This window comes from Opisthorchis viverrini (genome assembly GCF_000715545.1).
Source record: "Opisthorchis viverrini unplaced genomic scaffold opera_v5_79, whole genome shotgun sequence".
NCBI classification, from domain to species: Eukaryota; Metazoa; Platyhelminthes; class Trematoda; order Opisthorchiida; family Opisthorchiidae; genus Opisthorchis; species Opisthorchis viverrini.
In genome coordinates, this window is record NW_008751737.1 from 951357 (window position 1) to 970986 (window position 19630).

The window sequence follows — 19630 nt, forward strand, 5'->3', positions numbered from 1 at the left end:
TGTTTCTTGCACTAGGCAAGCAACATTTGTTGGTAACGGGTGAAATGCAGTGTCACTCCGTGTCCACCGTATGTATTCACGTCCAAAATTAACTGGCCATTTGGAAATTACGTCAATCTCTGATAAGCTCAAACAGATTCAAACGAGAGATTGACGATCCTTCGAATGATCAAAACGAAGTATTGTGATTGTGATCGCAATAATGCCTGATATAAAATTGGCTTTGATTGGAGCTGCTGTGATCCGGAAACTGGAAATGGCTTGAATCCGACAGCTCACTGGCAGTGATGCACTATAGAGTGATTCCACCAGGAAGACCAAGTCTTGAATGTGCTAGTGCTCACCGCGCCTTGAAGAGCATTCACCATTTTTTGTCCTTTCTTCGGTTGTTGGTCTTTGGGCGAAATACCGAAATTTTTACATACGTTCGGATTCATCCAATCTGACTGGAACTGTTGGTGGCATGAATTCGAATGAGACGTTTCTCTCTTTTACCTCATATTCTCCTGTTACCCTTTCGCATTCGTCGCTTGCATTGACTTTTTGTTTGTGACCAAAAATAAATGACAAATTAGTAGTTTTGCACATTAAACAAAATAGATATTTGGATAGAAGCTTTGATGAGGTCCATGTTTTTTGGACTAACCAAAAGTTGTAATGTATTGCCCTGACCCACTTGCGTCCATGTTTTGTTCACATCCGATAGATGGAATCCACAATAAGGCAGTGGCTCGTTGCTGTCTAGGCTGTCCTGAACTCCTACGAAGTACCCACGTTGTTTGTTTACATAGATTATAAAGTGGAAACATCCGACTTTCAAGTCAACTCATAAACAACAGATTACTCCTTACAACTCTGAGCGCCTGTGGTCTAATAGTATTCAGAACAGTAACCTCGACTCCAGGTCGGTCTTACGAATTTGCTTCTGTTCAAACCGTTGTTGATGTCTGCATTGGAGTTTTGTCTCCCTCAATGACGAAGAACACAACATCAATTCAGGAAACAATCGCATTCCTAGTCGCCGCAGTGGATAAACAACTCGCGAAAATGAATAAATATTGCAGGACATTTCCTTAACTGTTTACAAGTTGCAGTTATCATTAACCAGCCAACCAACCATCGAAGCCATGATAATTACTACTTAATTTTAAGTTTTCTTGTCACCAAGGCAACTAGTACAGCACGATTCCGAGTGGCGTATATAGTGTCAATATGTTGGTCGGTTCTGGAGCTAACCGCGAAACCGAGTGGATGACCGTAAATGGTTTCGCGACAGGTGTTTGAACTGGTCTGCATTCTTGTTTGTTGGGTCCATGGCCAAGATAATAAGACCCATCTATTTTGGCATGAAAACCAAACTGCGGACTTTTGCGATGCAAACAAAATGTGCACTCTTCACGATACGGATAGCCAAGTGAACTTTCTGGTTGGCAAGAATGCGTTGGACATTGGGAGTATAGACCTGGGTACTGGAAAAGCATGGACAAGCATCCACAACTTCGCGCCCAATAACACCTTTCGTTCGTCAGGCTGGTATGATGCAGATCCACGAACGAACGAGCCCCTGAGCGTGGAAATGCTTAAATGGGAAAGACGACCAAAGACAACGGCTACACCTGTGGCTCTTGCGCTTATGTTTGCAGTCAGGCTACAAGGCAGTGGCACTGTCCGAGAGCAGAGTGTTTCTGTGGTGTGTGAAGGATTTTCGACACGGGATACAAATGTCCTTCAGGTCAAATTTAAAGACTGTTGGGATAAAGAACCAGAAATGACATATGCAACAGATTCAATCCCTGCGGCATGTTATGACGAAACAAAAACAACAACAACAACTGTGCAGTGCGTAAAAAGGTGAGCTAGAATAGCTAGGTTGGGTTTACCAATAGAACTAGGAATGTGTGTAACTGTGTAGGTAGATATTAATTGAGTTGAGCAAGCAGTACACCAACAGTCTTAGTTTGTACAATAATGTGTACTCGGGAAATTTTTTGGGTTCAATTCCTTGATAACTAACTCACGCAAAATAGAGTTGCTTTCTGTTGGATGGTAAGGCAATCGGTCCCTCGTGAGTAGTAAGGTCGGCAACTTTCGCAACACAGAAATGAGTAGAATTTTGGTTAGTTGTCTATAAAGCTGCTTAACCTTTGGTGAATTTCCTCAACTTAAAGTGTCCGTACTATCAGTACTTAGATCCCCAGTCCCTACCTACACCCCGAGTCTGCAGTGCTCGAGACAAGTCCAGGTTTTTGCGGCTGAAACTTGGTCCACACACTATTTGATAGCAACTCTAAAATCTACTGAAAAACTAAGCCGGACTAGAAAAAGGGATGAATCTCGTGAAGTCCTCAGGACTTAGGCATACAAGTAAGCAGTTAAAGGAGAGGCCTGGTAACCTGCAAGCTAGTGGACCAGCATTTTGAACTTCACATATAAAAAGTACAGTCTTACCAGGCCACAGAATTAACCGGAGTTAGTTTTGGTATCATGGTTGATGGAGAAGATGATTGTCTGGCACACGGACGCATCTACAAGGAAGTTGTAATTTACTAAACCCCATCTTCATCAGTCATCATGCTCCTTTTGGAAAGCATTCAAACTTCTCTTCATTTTTGAGACTAGCCACTGACGCCGTTATTCGTTACTGTCATTTTAGCGGCTTTTTCTAATAAGAACAGGATCGAAGTTCACAGTCACATGGATATGACATTATGTTCAAGAAGAAGTATATTACTACACTCAGTACAACCGAGTACTTGACTCATAGGCGAATTTGGACGCCAAATTCATCCAGTTGACCTGAATGAAGCAGCCAGCCGAAAACAGCTTCTTTAAAATTGAATGCCATATGTTGCGTTATGATCTGGCTCTTGTTCACTAATTTAACTGTAGAAGAAAAGGTGTGTGAGTATGGAAGCAGTGATCCATCAATCCAGGAAGAAGAAAAATCGAGCGCTCAAGTTAGACAAAGAAGTGTAAGGGGCAACAACCGGGGTTGTTCTGCCGAAAGGTTTTGCCAAGTGGTTTAGTTCTAGCGAAATACACTCATTTGCAAACTAATTTGGTTTTGCAAGAGACTCACCTGGAACCCAGCTGAGTCTCTCGTTTGTGATGTTTCCAGGTTTAGTTCTGTTTTCTACGCGACTCGCCGAGTCTTATCGGGACAGAAGACAGTAAAACTGTTTGGAGATTTAGAGACCCCCTACTCTAATTTTTAGTAACCTAGCCAAAAAGTGCAGACAGAAAATAGAAGCTATCCGATCTCCCTCAACTCGTCTGTTGGTGCAGATACAGTGCATTCTCGTTATGAATCTGACCTCTGCTTTCCTAAAAATGGCAACGAGTAGATCGCATTCCAATGAAGCCGGGTATCAGCCATACCCTTAATCACTAAAGTGAATTTATTTCTTGACAGTATTTTTTCTTTTGCATTTACTCCGGTCTGAAGAATCCAGTTATCCTTTTCAAAATGACTGTCGGTTAGCACTACATTCATATAATTGAAAAACTAACAATTTATGCAGCTCATTCTACTTTCACTAACCCTGACTACTGGACTGATTCAGTCATCCGTTGTCCTATTTAGCAACCCCAGAGAATCAACAGATACCCAGTGAGAAATCTCCCAATTGTTTTCACTGCTGCTAGCGTTCAGACGAATTTTTTATCCGTGAGGAATGATTCTACAAATGCCGATCGAGTCGCGAAATATTTACTCATTGATTGCATGATCATTAGACTTTTAGAACCCTGTAATGTGCGCTCGTAACGCCTTGATCAACTAAGTGAGTGCAATGCGGGTTCGCCGATAGACACACTTCTCCCCTTCCCCACGTCAAAAATGTCTCCACCGACTGACTAAGTTCTGTCAACATGGGCTTACCCACGCGTGTAGCAGCATATTTCTGAATCTCTAAGGCTGTATGTATCAGGCTTCACTCCAAGTTTTTTGTTGTACGGCTGTGAAACTTGGCCTGTACGAGCAGGTCGATTGAGACGTAATCTTCAACAACCGCTATCTATAGATCACGGCTTGTATAGGGATCGGAGCACTTCGAAGACGACTGTTCGGTTGTGCAAAGGTCGAAGAATGTATGAATCCCCAAAACCGCGGTGATTAGGCCGTTTGGCGAAAAGAATGCTGCCTGCCGTATCCGATTCAAAGTGGCACAAGCAAGGAGGTCGTTAGACTTTGACCTGACATGGGAAAATGATTACAAATTGTCTGGATACTATAATTCCGACTAGCCATCCAGGATGAGATCCGCGTGATCTTCTTTGTGCCTGGTTGGAGACGTTGTGAAATATGGTTGCTAATCCATGTCAGTAATGTTCCTGTTGTTATTTTCTATCCCGATTGCCTGAATGAATGTCTGGAGATGGAGGCATCAGGGAATGGTTTTGGTAGGCTGGCGCCGAGTCCCTTCTTCATCCACTTCCATTATTTTTTTCATAAGCTGATATTGGTCGTATGGCAGTAGAGCACCAATGTTGAACACTGATCACATGCTATCGATGATGATAGACAGTGGCTGAAGAATATTGGGACAGAGTGAAAATTATGAACGGTGTATTTAAAATCATGCGTGGCAGAGTGCTAAGGTACGACGTTGCAGTTTATTTCTGCATTATTTGCCAAGTAGCAATAAAAACTTCCAAGGCGACAAATTTATCAGTAATATTCGCCACAATCTGTCAACGGCGATACGTGTGTGAAACCATGACCCAGAGTCTTGGTTACGATCAGGGCCAACATAAAAAACGCCCATTGGTCACTCGGTTACTAGTCAGCACAAATTCTTCCCGGAAAGCTTCTGTTCTGTAGCTAGGGTGATCTGACAATACGCCATCACGAATCCCAGTGGCGCAAAGAAGGGCAATGTTCCAGCCATACTTTTGCAGAAGTACCTGGAAACCTATGGATCGATCGGCAACCAAAGTCATGTCATGTCTCGTTGCTACGCATTGTCCCCCATTGGATGAATTTTCACCGGAGCACCATTTGGGGCCGAATTTAGTCTAATCAGATAGTTACCATGACCCGGTCATCCTCGAATTACTGTGTCACCTCAGATGTATCTGCGGACGGGAAAAACCCTGAAGACTGGTTGGTGTAGCTTGAGGCTGACACAGACTGCTCTCTGGTTAACCAAACAGCGGCCTATTACTATCCGTGCTTGGTTTCACTCAGAATAACGCTAGGCAAACTCAACAGAAAAGCTTCGGTCCTAATATAACTAGGCACTCAGCGCCACGCTGAACGTCGCTGACGTTCTGCTGAAACTTTCAGCGAATCAGCTTTAAATAAGTTAGAAAACAGAAACTGCACCAACTAGAATTTCGACGCCTTCCACGCAGAGCTCAGAATGCTGACGCTCATCGTGAACTAGGCGTTCCACAGGACGACGATGTTAGCAAACTGAATGACAACCTCCTCGTACCGGCATCTGTAAATACAGACGCCATTCCTAGCATGGCCGATTGAAACTAAGCTGGAAACTTACTGATTATCATCTTTGGTAGTCGAATTACAAGCAGGCAGCCAATTTCACAGCTAACCAACTGTTACTGATGTACAAGTGATAAACAGACCAACCTACTTGTGAGTTTGGCAGTAGCGTGAAGGACCACACATGAACGCCATTTGTTCAAAAGCCCAGCAATTAATAATTACTACAGCTGAGGTCACACGTCAGAAATTGGAATAGTTCAATAACTCTTGTCCATTATTAATTAATGTGCCGAAACAAACCAGTTTTTATTTGGATCGTGAATTCTTCACATTTTCCACCACCTGCCAAAATGAGAACCGGTGAGCAAGGGAATGCTGCAAAATCGGCAGCGTTCTCCACGTTTTTCATCAGTTCACGTAAGCTCACTCAGGTTTGTCATTTCTGACATCCTTCGGAAGAAATAAAAATACCGGAAGGTTGGATTGACTGGATTTGATGGTTTCAGACGAATTTAGAGAATGGTGCAAGTGCAAAAGAAACTGAATAAAAAACAAAACATTCACAACAATCTGCTTTCGGCCTAGAAAATAGCATGACATAGAATGATACTATTATTTAAAGTACGATATCAAAACTCTATTGACATTCGTGCGATGATTTCAGGTTGGTTTCCAGCGCATCCCATCTTAACAATAACGTGATGTTTCCTCAAAAGCGCTGCCACAAAAGAACGGCAGCCTTATAAACTGCATGAGTTTGACAGAGTTTCCTATTGAGTAGATGGAAACAGTGTATGAAACAAGATGAATGTATCGACAGTCTCTCATTTGTATAATCTATAAATTACCAATGACCATTGCGACAATGGTTCATTTGATTGGTTTTCTGTATTGGTTGTATGCGGCCTTCTAACATAATTATAACTGAAGGAAAATTTGAAAAAAAGAACTCATCGATGTGAAGAACACAGATTTGTTAGTTAGATGCACATTAGTAACTGCTACCCGCTGGCTTGTTGAACCGTTCCCGATAAAAAAATTGCACGAAATTCGGTACCTTCATTCACAATGTGGAGAAAAGTGAATGACGTAGGTGTTTCTCACCCAGTCAGTCTTAGAGATTTCAAGCACAGAGATAAATTAGAAGTACCTTTTTCAACATTGTCTCACGAACACAACAAAAACCGGAAAACTGCCTTTCAAAAAAAGCCGGCAAGCTTAGTTCACTACTGTGTCCATGATTACTCAAAGGTTAATTTTTGAAAAATTAACGGCCTACGTCACACGTTAAGGGTCCACCTATAAATCTAAGTCTAGACAATTCTCGATTGTACCGGATCTATTTTGTTGGTGCATTTGACATTGCTGGACAATTCCTGTCTGTTTTCGATGAAGACAAAGGAGGGTCATGAAGTAAGGGGGAATCCCGGTCTTGACTCAACTCAGTGGTCAAAGTAGCCTATACTTCTCGCGTCATTTATCAGCTCCACAACAAACCTCAAACTGTCGCTGATACACCCAGGAAGGCTCGAGAACGGGAGATGGCGGATTTCGGTCGCGTGCATGGAAAGTGTATGTGAATCATTGGAGATGTTAGTCGGACCCTATTTCTCCTCGTTCATCCATAAGGAGCGAGAAAAGAAGTGAATAAGAGGAGGGAATCAACAATTCAGTGAAGAGAAGACTGGTCAGGGACTTTCTGTAATATAACAATACAGAACAGGGCTCCATGACGTGCGTATAACTGTGGATGTCATTATGACTAGGTCTTTTGGACGTCAGTTTTTCACAGAAGTGGAAAACCGCGGGTGTATATCCAAGATACACGCACCAATCATTGAGGCAAGACAGGTCAATAATGGGTTTGAGTGAGTTGCTTTATTTAGACAGCAGATGCTTTTGTAAAGTCAAGGGAAATGAGCAATACGGAAGATGCAGTCCAATGGGGCTTAGTGGTTAGTCTGATTTCGCTACTTCAACTCTCTGAGATAGAATATTCCCACAGTTTCAGAGAGAGCAAAGTGATCAACACTAGAGCTCCTGGGATTTCGTACTTATCCAATGATCAAAATAGAGACTAACAATGAAACAAATCCCTAAAATCGTTTAGGGAACACAGACAACTGGTTGTCGATGAAATGCAAATATCATCTAATTGGATGGTTGAAGGTGGCTAAGGGGCCGATCGATGATTGTCAAATGATCATTGTTCGCCCCACGCAAGAAGTCGGATTTTGAGTAATATCACCCGTATCCAAACGTTGCAGTGGAATCTTGAACCCGGCTGTTTCCTGCGTATGATGGTGTAGAATGTCAGTGTTTATGACTATAACAGGCCCCATCGTGTCTCCGGGTCCAGTAATTTTATGAACTCATGGCTTTGTTATGTATTTCCGGTTTCTGACCTGATTTCAAGTAGTGTAATAAATCACAATGCATGTGGCGACCTTTGGATAATCAGAAAAGATGCGAGGCACTCCCGTCGAAATCGCTGTCCGTAACCGAAGAACTCGAACTGAAAATTGTCATGAAAAACCTTATATTCATGGAACAATTTACGTAGTCGTCATGAAGACCACCAATTGTTCAACAAACAATTCGGATGAGTAGCGCATTGCAAAAATATATATATGTATCGCGATATCTCGAACATCGTAGCGACTGAAACGTGAGGCGACCTGGTGCAGCACATTCAGTTGCCTGAGAACATCATAAACGAGAGATTCAGCTGGGTTCCAGGTGAGTCTCTCGAAAAAAACAAATTAGTTTGCAAATGAGTGTATATTCGCTAATTTTGTGCAATTTGGTTTCAAGAACATAAGGTTGACGGAAACCCGGTGACTGCGCCTACCTGATGAGCCCCAAGAAGGGCGAAACCGCTCGTGGGTTGTCGACTAGTTTTCAGCAGTCTTATGAGTAGTGCATTACAAAGATTCAGAAACAAATTCCATCGGTATCATTTCCCATAGGACCGACTTCCCATGCAACACAACTGGGCGCGATGGCGGAATTCGTACGGTATGGAATAAATTTATGTATATCCCGTTTTGCTATAAGATCCTTCTGTGGAACAGTGCATATCGAAAGATATTATCCAAGCATACGATGTGTCAAAAGTCTATAAACCGTGGCTGCTGAAAGTTCCATCCGATCGACCTAACTAGATAGAAAGGTACCTCAATTCTAACGTCGGTCGAGATCAGGTGAACGTTAAATCGTATACTATGGTTCAGAAAAAAAGTGCCGGTGACGTAACGTTTGCGACAAAATTACCAAGTTCGGTAATCCATTCCACCGTCATGATGATGTGCGACGTAGACTTTTGAGGTTAGGCGAAACTCGAACAACCTTGACAGCCTATCGCATGAGGCTAAGTGTGTTCAGTAGCATTACACGAATGCTAGGATTCCCGGTCACCAAATTAGTAGAATGAGTACAATGATATGTCCTGTTTCACCTCCTCACACAGATGCGCACACGATGTCCATTGTCGCTCAGTGTATTACAGTCAAAAAGGTGGCAGATGCGTCGCCGTTCTGTACGTCCACGCCTACCTTCCGTTACGGCATCGAAGGAATGCGAAACGCTGGACCTGTTTTCGAAAAAGTGCCGGAACACTCTAACAGCACACGGACAAGTGGCAGCATTATCCCGGAATTCAAATGTTTACCATCTGTTTTTATAAAGTCTGTTCATTAACCTAGATTGGACTTTGACACTCAACCAGCCCTCAAGCAGAAGGATAAGCCTAGTTAGCCTTAATTTGGGCTCGAGGGATGATCATTCTTTTTGGGTGTGAGGAAAAATTTAAAATAATCGTTCAGCTGTAGCACCCTTTCGGCGCCTAGCTGCCATGCCACACGAATGAGGCCTAGACAGGAGAAGTCGAGAGGCAGAGGTCGGGTTCGAAAAACGGTCGGGTGGGTCAATAAATTCGCGCTCTAACCACTTGGTCCATCTCGTGTGTGGGATCTCTTGGCCAATCAGTAAAGCAAATAATGAAGGAAAGACCTTAGTTTCCGATAATGATAATAATAAGATGGGGCACTGAATCTAGTTCAATATTGCTCGATCAGCTGTGTTATACTACAGCCCTTTTTGTATGAACCCCTCCCCCTCCAACCCGGAAACCTCCACCATGCCACGATTGCTCTGTTTTGGAAGTCATTGCCCTGTAGACGACATCTCACGCTGGAGTTAATCTGCCTGACCGAATTGTAAATATATGTACTTTCATCAACATTACTGCTTAATGGTGCGAATAGCAGTCTGTTTAGCAAAAGCTATACATCAGGTCAATATATACACAATCAATGAGACCCATCCATACGAACCTAATCGTAGGACGTAAGAGGGATGCACAGATGCACAAAGAAGACTACCCCTTTTAGCACCCACCAAGAAGGTATGCCGTAGTTGGAAACAACACGACTGGTAAGTGTAGCCAGAGCAAATGGCTGACGGTTTTAAACTGGACCAGAAAGCGTTGGAGCGATGTTAAATTAGGGACTACGGAATGAAAATCTCTCAAGAAACTTCCTTCGGTCAACCTGATGAAACCAATCAAGATGGGTTTAATGAGGTCAGACTCCATTAGTTCCGTGTCATGGTAGCCAGTTTCTGGAATTAAACCGTATTCCTCCGAAGGTTTATAACCACACAAACGTTGTGGTCCTCAGAAATGAAAATTTGCTCCTCCCTCTGGTTGATCAGCGATACAAGCAGCACATGATAATTCTTCCAGCCCTTTCAACTGTCGAGTCATGTGAAACAAGCTCGTGTCGCTGCTTACTGACTTTATCAGAGGACACGGATCTGTCCTACACACTTTCCCATCTGGTAGGGCCGCCATAAGAGACTGACCGAAAATTGTCGCTTCTGGAAGGTGAGCTAATCTGAGACGACCGCAGCAACTGAAATCTGCTCCGAGTGATGAACCCATAACTTAATTTCAATGCAAGCTATTTTTTTCTGAGGACAGACAATTACATTGTCAATACCGTCTAAACCTACTCAGTTATATTACCCATGTAACAGAAATGGCGAATTGCTCTGAGGCAGACGATGCCCTTCCTGTACAAGTGGAACTTCTGTACTTATAAGGACATAATAGACTAGAATTAGTTCGAATGATTCCAAAGACAACGCAGCGATGTCGGTTTTCATCGGCGGGCTCCCATATGATAAACGACCGTGATTTTTCGGGTGCAGACGCTGTAGCAGTAGATAGCGTGACTGGTTGTGACTTAGTACCGTGAAGTTCCGTGAGGCCATTAGTGCGCTTGGGTCAACGATATTTCGCTAATTTGAGGGTATCTGACGAACAGTCATCTTGTTGTACTGTCCAAATGCAGTTGCCCCCCCCCCCCCCCCGAATGGTGACCATCTGTGGGGCCTGGTTAAAGTGGCTTTTACCGATAGGAAAGCTGGGTAAATCCTGAGTAAAACGGTTAATTTTTTGAAGCCCTCCATTGGCTGTCTGAATTTCGTAGGATTCTCTCATAATGAATGCCATTGGGTGCTAAAATGTCACCAATTAAAGGTCTTGTCATGATCTTTGGATTAGTCTGCTTCTCTTCGTCATTCGTTGTCTCATCTTCTGTCGAGAAGTTTGATTGGCCACCCGCAGATCTCATCATTACGCAAGGTACATCACCTACCAAATTTTCTTGACTAGCCAAATGTAGCAAATGCTTGTAAAATGTCACGTGGTCGAACCAATAATTGGAGGATCACTTATAAAACTGGTTGACTACACAATAGGGAATCCAAGCTAGCATGTGCTGTCGGTACTCCGATTGCTTTTTACGTCTGGATTATCAGAGTAGCCAATCATAAAGACGGAGTCTGCATGACGACTGATTCGATGGTACGGTTATTAACACAGTCCGCTGTATGGCCAAGCAGCAATAAACCTCCCTGGAATCGTTCATATTCTCATGACTTCAAGCCATCCGCAGGCAGCTCAATTAACGCTTTGATACCATTCTACGGTTCGAAACCATACCATACTGTTTGCTTAGATGTCTTTGATACCCACATCATCCGTGTAACGCAGAGGTATTGTAATGTTTCGATGAGTTTCATACACCGAAGGCATCACAGTGTTGCACGGTTCAGGAACGGATACGAAATTTATGCTTGCCCCAGCAACTAACAGACAATGGTCATGAAGCGATCTTTCATCACTGGACGAAACAGTGGTTCAAGGTGTCACGCTACTCTGACCATCTAATAGCGTTGAGGACATTTCTCGATAGAAAGTAAAGTTGGCGGAAACTTGGCGACTGCGCCAATCTGATGAGCTTCAAGAACGGCGAAACCGGTCGTGGGCCATCGAGGAGTTTTCAGCAACCGTGTGAGTAGTGTAATACGTCTACACAATGTTTACGCAATCTCGAATATCGCACAAACTGAAACATAAGGTGGCCTGGTGCAGCACATTCAGTTGAGTAACAATGTCATAAACGAAGGATTCAGCTGAGTTTCTCGTGAAAACCGTATGGGCATGCAGATGACTGCATAAGAGGGATAGCCTTGAAATTATTTCGCTTTCCATTCAGATGGAAGCTGTTAAATGATGTTCAACAATACCTCCGAATCTTGTGAGAGGAAGACCAAACTACTGTCTGGTTGCCTCAACCAGGAACTGAGAAGTAAGTGAAAGGTATACCAGCTAGGGTCTCGATCGTTACGCCTGGGTAGTCGCAATCTAGTAAGTTGGCTCATGGCACAGTTCTCTCTCAATGTGCAAAAAGGTTATCCGACAGTAGAACCTTTCACAGCTAGCCACGCGAATCATACGCAAAACTTAAATTTTCAATCTATGCCCTGAATGTAGAGCCATCGTAAGGACGTTTGTCGATGATAAGTGGACAGAAACGCTAACCTTGCAGTAGAGGACGGGCCACAAAAGTGACACGACGAAAGTGACAAACCCTGAGTAATTCGAAAGCACTGGACAGGTAACAAAGTAGAAAAACTTCAGAGCAAGTCGTGGAAATGGGAGGTCGGTGCTGATACAGTCGTGTGAAATATGGTAATCACAATGCAGAAAAAGAGAAAGTGTGGTCTCAGATATCGATTATAACGAATAACTCATGCTGGTCTTCTTTGTCGTGAATCTGCATGTTGGAGTATGTGATGGCTTTGACCTCAGTACCCTGAAAAAAAGTAATCGGTTTCGCCAACAGCGAATGTGGATCAATTACCTGAGGGTGTTTTCCCAACTGAAATGGCTCACCCCATCTGTGAAGAAGAGAATAGGCGGACGTGGAAAGATCTTACCCCACAGATTTGATTCGAAAGTTCTCCATATCAAATTCGGTTATGCAGATAACCTGCAAGAGGGGAGAATGGGACGACCGTTTGCATCAAGCGGGAAGTGTGCGAGACACGCATGCATTTTGCCAGGTACACTTCCTGCCTTGGTCTCGAGTTATTGAGATGGGACTGGTAGCAAACACGTTTCGATAACCAAGAGGCCAATGGCGTGAGTTGTTACGTAAGGACTAGTTTGACGCATTCGTCGATGCTTCACGGACACATACAAAACCTGATGCAACATAGTCAGAACTGACAGTTAGACCCAGGATCAGGGGCTCCGCCCCAGGATCGAATCAAGAGAGACTCGGCCGGATGCTGTGAGGACAAAAGTCCCGGGGGAAAGGGTGAACAAAGTCATTGAGTTTCGAATGATGTTCAGAAATGAGCATCCGAGGTGCACACGCAAAGATTCGATGTACATTTTTCAGATAAGGGCGGTGACAATGCGGAAGATGACGGCAGGCTTGTGCTTGGTCTTCACTCCCAAGACATTGCAATGAATGAACTTCTATGATGTCCAGGAGATAAGCTTCTAGTGTCGCTGCTCCTTGTGTAATAGTGATTTGCTTCAGCGGTCCACTTGCACTAAGCGCACCGCACGTAGACACTGCATATTTCTAATATTGTTAGAGTGGAGAAGTTTGGAGATTTCGTCCTGTAAGGGAAGTCAATCTATGCAGAATAGCCGAGAAGCACTTTACAATTGTTTCAACCTTTTTAGAAAACACCGACAGCGCACATTTGACGAAACTCCAAGGAGTGAAGCTTTCATCTGAGAGTCCCTAATTCGAGTAGCCAGTCAATACTTGCGGGCAAATAATGTGGATTCAATGATCGCAGGATGAGTGGCGCTATGTCTCGTTTAAGGTCAAGTTCATCACACTGCTCATCAGCCGCTCGTGGTCGAACCGTCAAGTGTCAGGAGGTTGGGAGTTCGTAATTTCATGGAGTTTTCTCGGGTTCACACTGCTGATGATTTCCGACTAGTATGGAACAGGTGTACAGTGCCTCTCGGTTTTTTAGCATAGCTTGGATTCAATTAAAGGATGACATTTTCATTCTCAGAGTTGTTATCACACTATCTCTTCCTCCATTTTATGGGTCTGTCAGTAAAAGTCATTTAGATTAGGGATCTCACTCGCAAAGCGGTGAGAAAAGCCCATAACTCGTCTACTAGCTAAATTCTCACGATGAACGGAATCCCGATATTAAAAAAAACGTGGACATCATAGCGAACAATGTTGGTCTCGTTGTTTTCAAGGTTAAAGAAAGTGACGAAAACAGATGACAAGATGCGGGATGATGCTATGAAAAAGAACCATCGAACACAAGTTCAACTTAACGAAATCACCAGAAAGTGACCGGTACCATGATTTCCGCGCAGTTTGCGTGTTCTTAGTCCTGACTATTCCACTTAAGGGCAGTTAAAAATTCACTGTTTCGTTTTCATACCGTCTTGTAACTACACAGTGTCGTTTTTTAGCATCCACCGAAAAACTAATCAAGATACTCGAACTGTGTATTCCTAGACTTTGTCATTCACGGGGATGAAATGAGAATGAAATCACAGGCATCCGATAAGTATTCAGCTAATAATACAATCATTCCAACCTTAACGCTCTTTCGGCGCCCAGGTGCTGTGTCATCTGATACGAGGGCTGATCGCCCAAGCCTAAACAGAAGCGGTTGAAATTCACAGGTTAACTTCGAACCAGAAGCTTCCGGCCAGTAATTTCACGTCTTAGCCAGTGAGCCATCTCAAGACCCTTGATAAGTATTGAAGGACGATGAAGAGCACTCGATGAAGGGGATATTTATAAGACGTGGCTACTGACAGAGGCTTCCAAAAGTTTGGATATCCCAGTTCACTTCTATTCCATCCAGGGTTCACAGGCCCTTCAAATGAACGAAAGTTTTACTCAAACGTTACTACCAACTTGAGTCGTGGGGAGGAACTGTGAACGGTGTGATCCTGTCCAGCAAAAAACCCTATCCCGAATCCCGGTTCGCACATGCCCAAACAAAACAAATTCCACGTTAATAGAAGTCTCGAACCCATAGAAGGCAATATAGTTGGACAGTCAAACTTGCGGGACACTATTTAGTAAAATCACAAAAAGTTGATTCGATGGATTCTCCTTGTAAGAGAGAGCATTTCTGGAACAAGTGGGGTGGAAACCATCGTTCACCGAAGAGTGCTGTTTTCCATGCCTAATACAGAGTGGTGTAAACAGAGGTGGCCAACCCTTGACTTGGCAGAGGAGTATGAAGGAGATCACGAAACGCTCGGGTGCTGCCGGTGCTACTCGCCTTCCAGGATGGGGACTGCGTGATCCTCACTGTGTCTGGTTGGAAACTACAAGATATGGCTGCCAACCGATGTCAGTGGCGTTCTTGTTGTCAGTTTTTATCCAGATCGCCTGATTGAATGTCTGGAGGTGAAGGCACCTCGGAATGATTGCATTAAGCTAGCACTAAGTCCCTCCCCTGTCCACATTTACGTTTTCCTTTACAACAAGGCTTTCAAATAAATCATGGTTGTACGGCAGTGGAGCCTCGGTGTTGAACACTGATGTCATGCTGTCGATGATGATGATGACGATGATGGGGTGGAAACGGTGAGGTAACCGAACATCCGGAGGAAAGAACTAATTTTGAAATGGCAAACTTCCACCAGACTATAAATACAATGGTTTGCGTATTCCTAAGCGTTACTTTGGTGATTAATAGCGGTACGTGAAAGCAACCTTTGTCTTGGTTCACAGGCCAGAAACTACTATACTAAGTTAGCTAGCGAGTTTTCCGTTCCAGTTGTAACGGGATACTAACATTAAAAACATCCTTTAAACGATCTTCGTGCTAGTAGGGCAAGCGCCTTGTCATTGAACCCACACTACTTATAGGGTTGCTGAAAACCAGTTGACAGTCCTCCACCGGTTAGGGCTCAGTCCTAGAGTTTGTTAGCTAAACGTCCAAATATGCATGGACGGAGTAATATACGCATTTCCAAACTAACTTAATGTTAACCGTATACTTGACTGAATCACACACGAATCTTTCGGCATAAGAACCGTTAACCGAATATGGTGCAAAGAAATTCCCCCAACATTTCAGCTGGAGTGATATTCAAGATATCGAAGTATTGGTATTGATCCAAAGCCAACATGTATGACGCTGATAGAAAATCTTCGTGCGTTGGTTATAAAAACTCTCTTGCTTGCTAGAATACAAGTTCTAACTCACATCTTCACTCATAACCTCAAAATCTATCGATTCGGGCTCGACGCGCTCACACACCATAAGTTTTGCTTGAATTGACTGGTGGTTCCCAAACCTTATTATGTCGTTGAATTAGCAACGTTTCTGGGTCGACGGGGTGGGAGATAAGAAGATGCAACTGATCGTTACTTTACCGGTCACCATTGCCAAACAGTGTGTAGTCAGCAACGTGGTCCACAGGATGTTCACCTTATAATGGCGACAGACAAAACAAGTATTATCAGTGTTTAGCAATCATGTTAGAGTTGACTACCATAACTTACTCGTGGTATGAAATATGGTGAGAAGGCGAACAACCCCTCATCCAGAAAATGGTACAACAGGGACAAAGAATCTTCGCCTGGAAAGAGACAAATTAGTGAAAGCATCTTGTCGGACTGTGGTTATCATAGTATCTTCAGTCCAGATTGAATGCATCCTATTGCCTACTCAGAAAAGTGAGTAGTGTAGCCAAATAAAAACTAGCAAAAAATAAAGACTAAGTACGTAGTCATCCGAATAGTTGCGCCTAGTCAAACAATACATCTATGGAGTAGCGTGTAGGCTGTAGCGCAAGAATGCCGATACAAGTACCGTTTTTCTACAAAAAAGCTGTTGATTACTAAGGTGAATTTAGCCAGTGTGGGCGTTGCGTTACCTAAATTACATCCATGGAGCAAGCAAACTGGCACATTCCACTAGATGCAACCTTTCAAAAGCATCACAGACCTTTAGCCTCCGTTTCGTACGGTTCCAACATCTCCACCGAATCGTAATTGGTTGTCATGTAGCCGAACATAGCCATAGCAATCTAGAATGTGAGGCAAGTATAATCCTTGAATTTACTTGTTCAAAGGCTTCTTTTAAGGTGTCCCCCCATGAGTGCAACCTAAAATGGAAAGATAGAGAAGCGCGCGTGACGCATGAGGGTTGGACTGAGTAGCTCTCTTACGAGAGGACAAACTGGTTCAGACAAAGGGTGCATTCCAAAGGCAGTGTGGCGCATCTAATTTAGCGGTCGAAATTCGAAAAATTATGGGATATGCTTTCGAAACAGATGCCTGAAGTATAGTAACGCGGATATAGAAGGTAATGTTGATGGATCAAAGAGGGCTTCAACGGGTAAGTGAATGAGAGTAGCTGAGTGAAGTAAGTTACCGCATAGGCCATTCAGTTACCTTATTTCTATTACGTTTGTACTGACTCAAGTGTATACGGAGGCTATCCGATAGGCAAGTGTACGAGCGTGATTTGGAGTTTGGATAAGGCATGTATCGATTGATTTGAGCGATTTACAATTCCCATCAATCCTTACTGCACCCACCTGAGCTCGAAGTTAACAAAACCTGGCGAAAAAAATTCGTTTGTCCTTCACAATGCACGACCGAAGTAACGAAACGAACAACAAAAGTGGTTTAGGAGGATGAACAGTGATGGCTCAGTCACTTTCCTGAACCGGCGAGGATGGGAAACAAGATGGATAATTCGTATAAAACGATGGAGAATGCGCATTTAACGCGTGTGGCTCGAGACCTTCATGAGTATTGAGCCAAAGGGATGATCTGATAGCCGTTTATTCGCCTTCCTCATAACGGCCCAAGTCCAAATAGAGTTCGATGGGAAACACACAGGGCGGATACGATTAATCGATAGAGACTCTCCAAGTTCAGGCAGTGCAAGACACGTACCGATGGTGACTTCGAACACGGATAAAACAGCCTTGATGTGTTTCATCGTCTTTAATGTCTTTCACCGTGGATTAATTTCAGTTGCAGGATGAAGACCTGATGCGAAAATGCATCGTTTGTTCCGTATAAATACGTCATTCGCATATGAAAAGAGAGTGTAGAACGGTTAAGCCTTTCGAATAAGAATAACCATGGCCCACGTTGTTTCACTCTGGCTGTGCTGGACACGCAAGGCAATGATCGAATATAGCAGCCTTGGGTTACTCGAAAAGTGGGAGAGAAAGCAAAGTGATTCCGGTAGGTTGTAGCTCACGATGCTCTGCTTAGTTCATCGTCAATTATTTCTTCAGAACTGGACTAAAAACCGAAAACTAAACTAGAGGGATCGTTTCTTGCTGGTAGTGTGAGAGGACTTGGGAATTTTCAGTTTAAACTTCTTCCTGCAAGTGAAGTCAAGCTATACTGAAAAGCCAAGGGGCATCATACAGCTGCTTCATCCCTAGTGAGAATCATAGTCGCTCGTATCTCACGAAACTCTAGAGGATTTCGAATTCCAGGCCAGTAGTTTGAATACGTAACCGTTGGGCCACAAGCGGTTTGTTAGGAATGCGATCAACGAGTTGCAGAACAAAATCCGCATCAAAGAATAGGTTTTATTTGTTTCTGTCATATCCAAATCTGACCCTACTGCATCCAACGAATGGCCTGCGGCCTACGCATCAAGGAGTGGCATCGTTCAACCTATAGGTGCCCCATGCTGGTTGCCACTTTCTGACCTGCGTTGAGGTTAAGTGGTCACATGGATGCGAAGCACTGAATAACGAGGCCGTGAGTGAAACCATTCAACCGTATACATTACGTGTCTTTGTATGTTTCACATTGCATGCCCTGATATGGCGGTTATTCAGGGACACATGTTTAAATTTGAAAAAAAAACTTACTGCACGTCAGCAGTGTGATCCAGATCTGGAAGTGAAATGCGTAAAAAAACAACAACTGTGGCTTCTTACATTCATATTTAACCACCGGGATTTCGGGCTTAGTAATACACCTGACCATGGGTTAGTGGGGCTGGTGTTTCTGGTACCAAGGATGGGACACAGGGTACGTACAGTTTCGACGCTGACGAAACCGATTCCTCGCACTGAAATAAGGAAAAAAAGACAAGTTGGGGCCAGTGAACGAGGTTGCTAGGCAAAGTAGATGAAATGAAACGTAGTCAATAACAGCACGCTGCTGCATGATTCCTGATGCTAAGGTGAGCTAAATTAGTTTCCACGTGGGTGCAAACGACTCGAAGGCGACCAATCTAGAAATTGGCACATTAGAGAGACGTGACGACAGCTCGTTTGTACCAACGAGCATTTTAAGGTTACTTGTGGATTTGACGGACATCTCATTTTGAACATTAGTGAAAGGACGTTCAAACCACCAGTCCAAAGACCACCGACGTACAACCGACTTGCGTCTCTCACTATGGTGTTTCCGTCCGATGGTGTAACGAGATCGGGCAGTCATAAGGGTTTTGTTAACTAATCGGCCTTAAAACAGTACAGTAGAAAAATTATCAACATACCTGGGCTGCGCAGTTACAAATTGTCACATGAACAACCCAGAGCTCCGCGCAAGAAAAGCAGTCAGATCACTGTCGGCAGAAATAGCAGCACCAGAGGTAATGTCGATTAAAAATGTAAGCCGCGGTATAGGAAAAGAAGATGCGGGTATGATCAGGGCCCAAAGATGACTGTCTTTATTGGAACCTGAAGTGCATGATACCCGTAGACACGGGGACACAGGACGCAGAATTACAGTCTCTCGAGGTGCATCGTCCCATACACTACGGGCGCTGGCCCAAAACTGACGAACATCAATAAGTGTCATCGGTGGGGACCAGATTCACGACATCTTA

The 19630-nt window shown here is 43.6% G+C and overlaps 2 protein-coding genes across 2 annotated transcripts; one reads left to right on the top strand and one right to left on the bottom strand.

The window, feature by feature from the left end:
• Positions 1 to 1384: 1384 nt before the first annotated feature.
• T265_04743 (hypothetical protein) lies at positions 1385 to 9072 on the top strand (the record flags this gene model as incomplete). The annotated part of the gene is made up of 2 exons (XM_009169556.1): positions 1385 to 1851; positions 8919 to 9072. 2 exons carry the CDS (start codon positions 1385 to 1387, stop codon positions 9070 to 9072), a joined length of 621 nt encoding a protein of 206 aa, XP_009167820.1.
• A 3450-nt stretch (positions 9073 to 12522) lies between these two features.
• Positions 12523 to 18865, bottom strand: T265_13584 (hypothetical protein; the record flags this gene model as incomplete). The annotated part of the gene is made up of 9 exons (XM_009169577.1): positions 12523 to 12697; positions 12737 to 12789; positions 15136 to 15207; positions 15277 to 15423; positions 16318 to 16394; positions 16763 to 16844; positions 16880 to 16922; positions 18663 to 18687; positions 18778 to 18865. Coding segments are annotated over 9 exons (762 nt in total), but the record flags the coding sequence as incomplete, so codon positions are not given.
• Between the last annotated feature and the right edge of the window lie 765 nt (positions 18866 to 19630).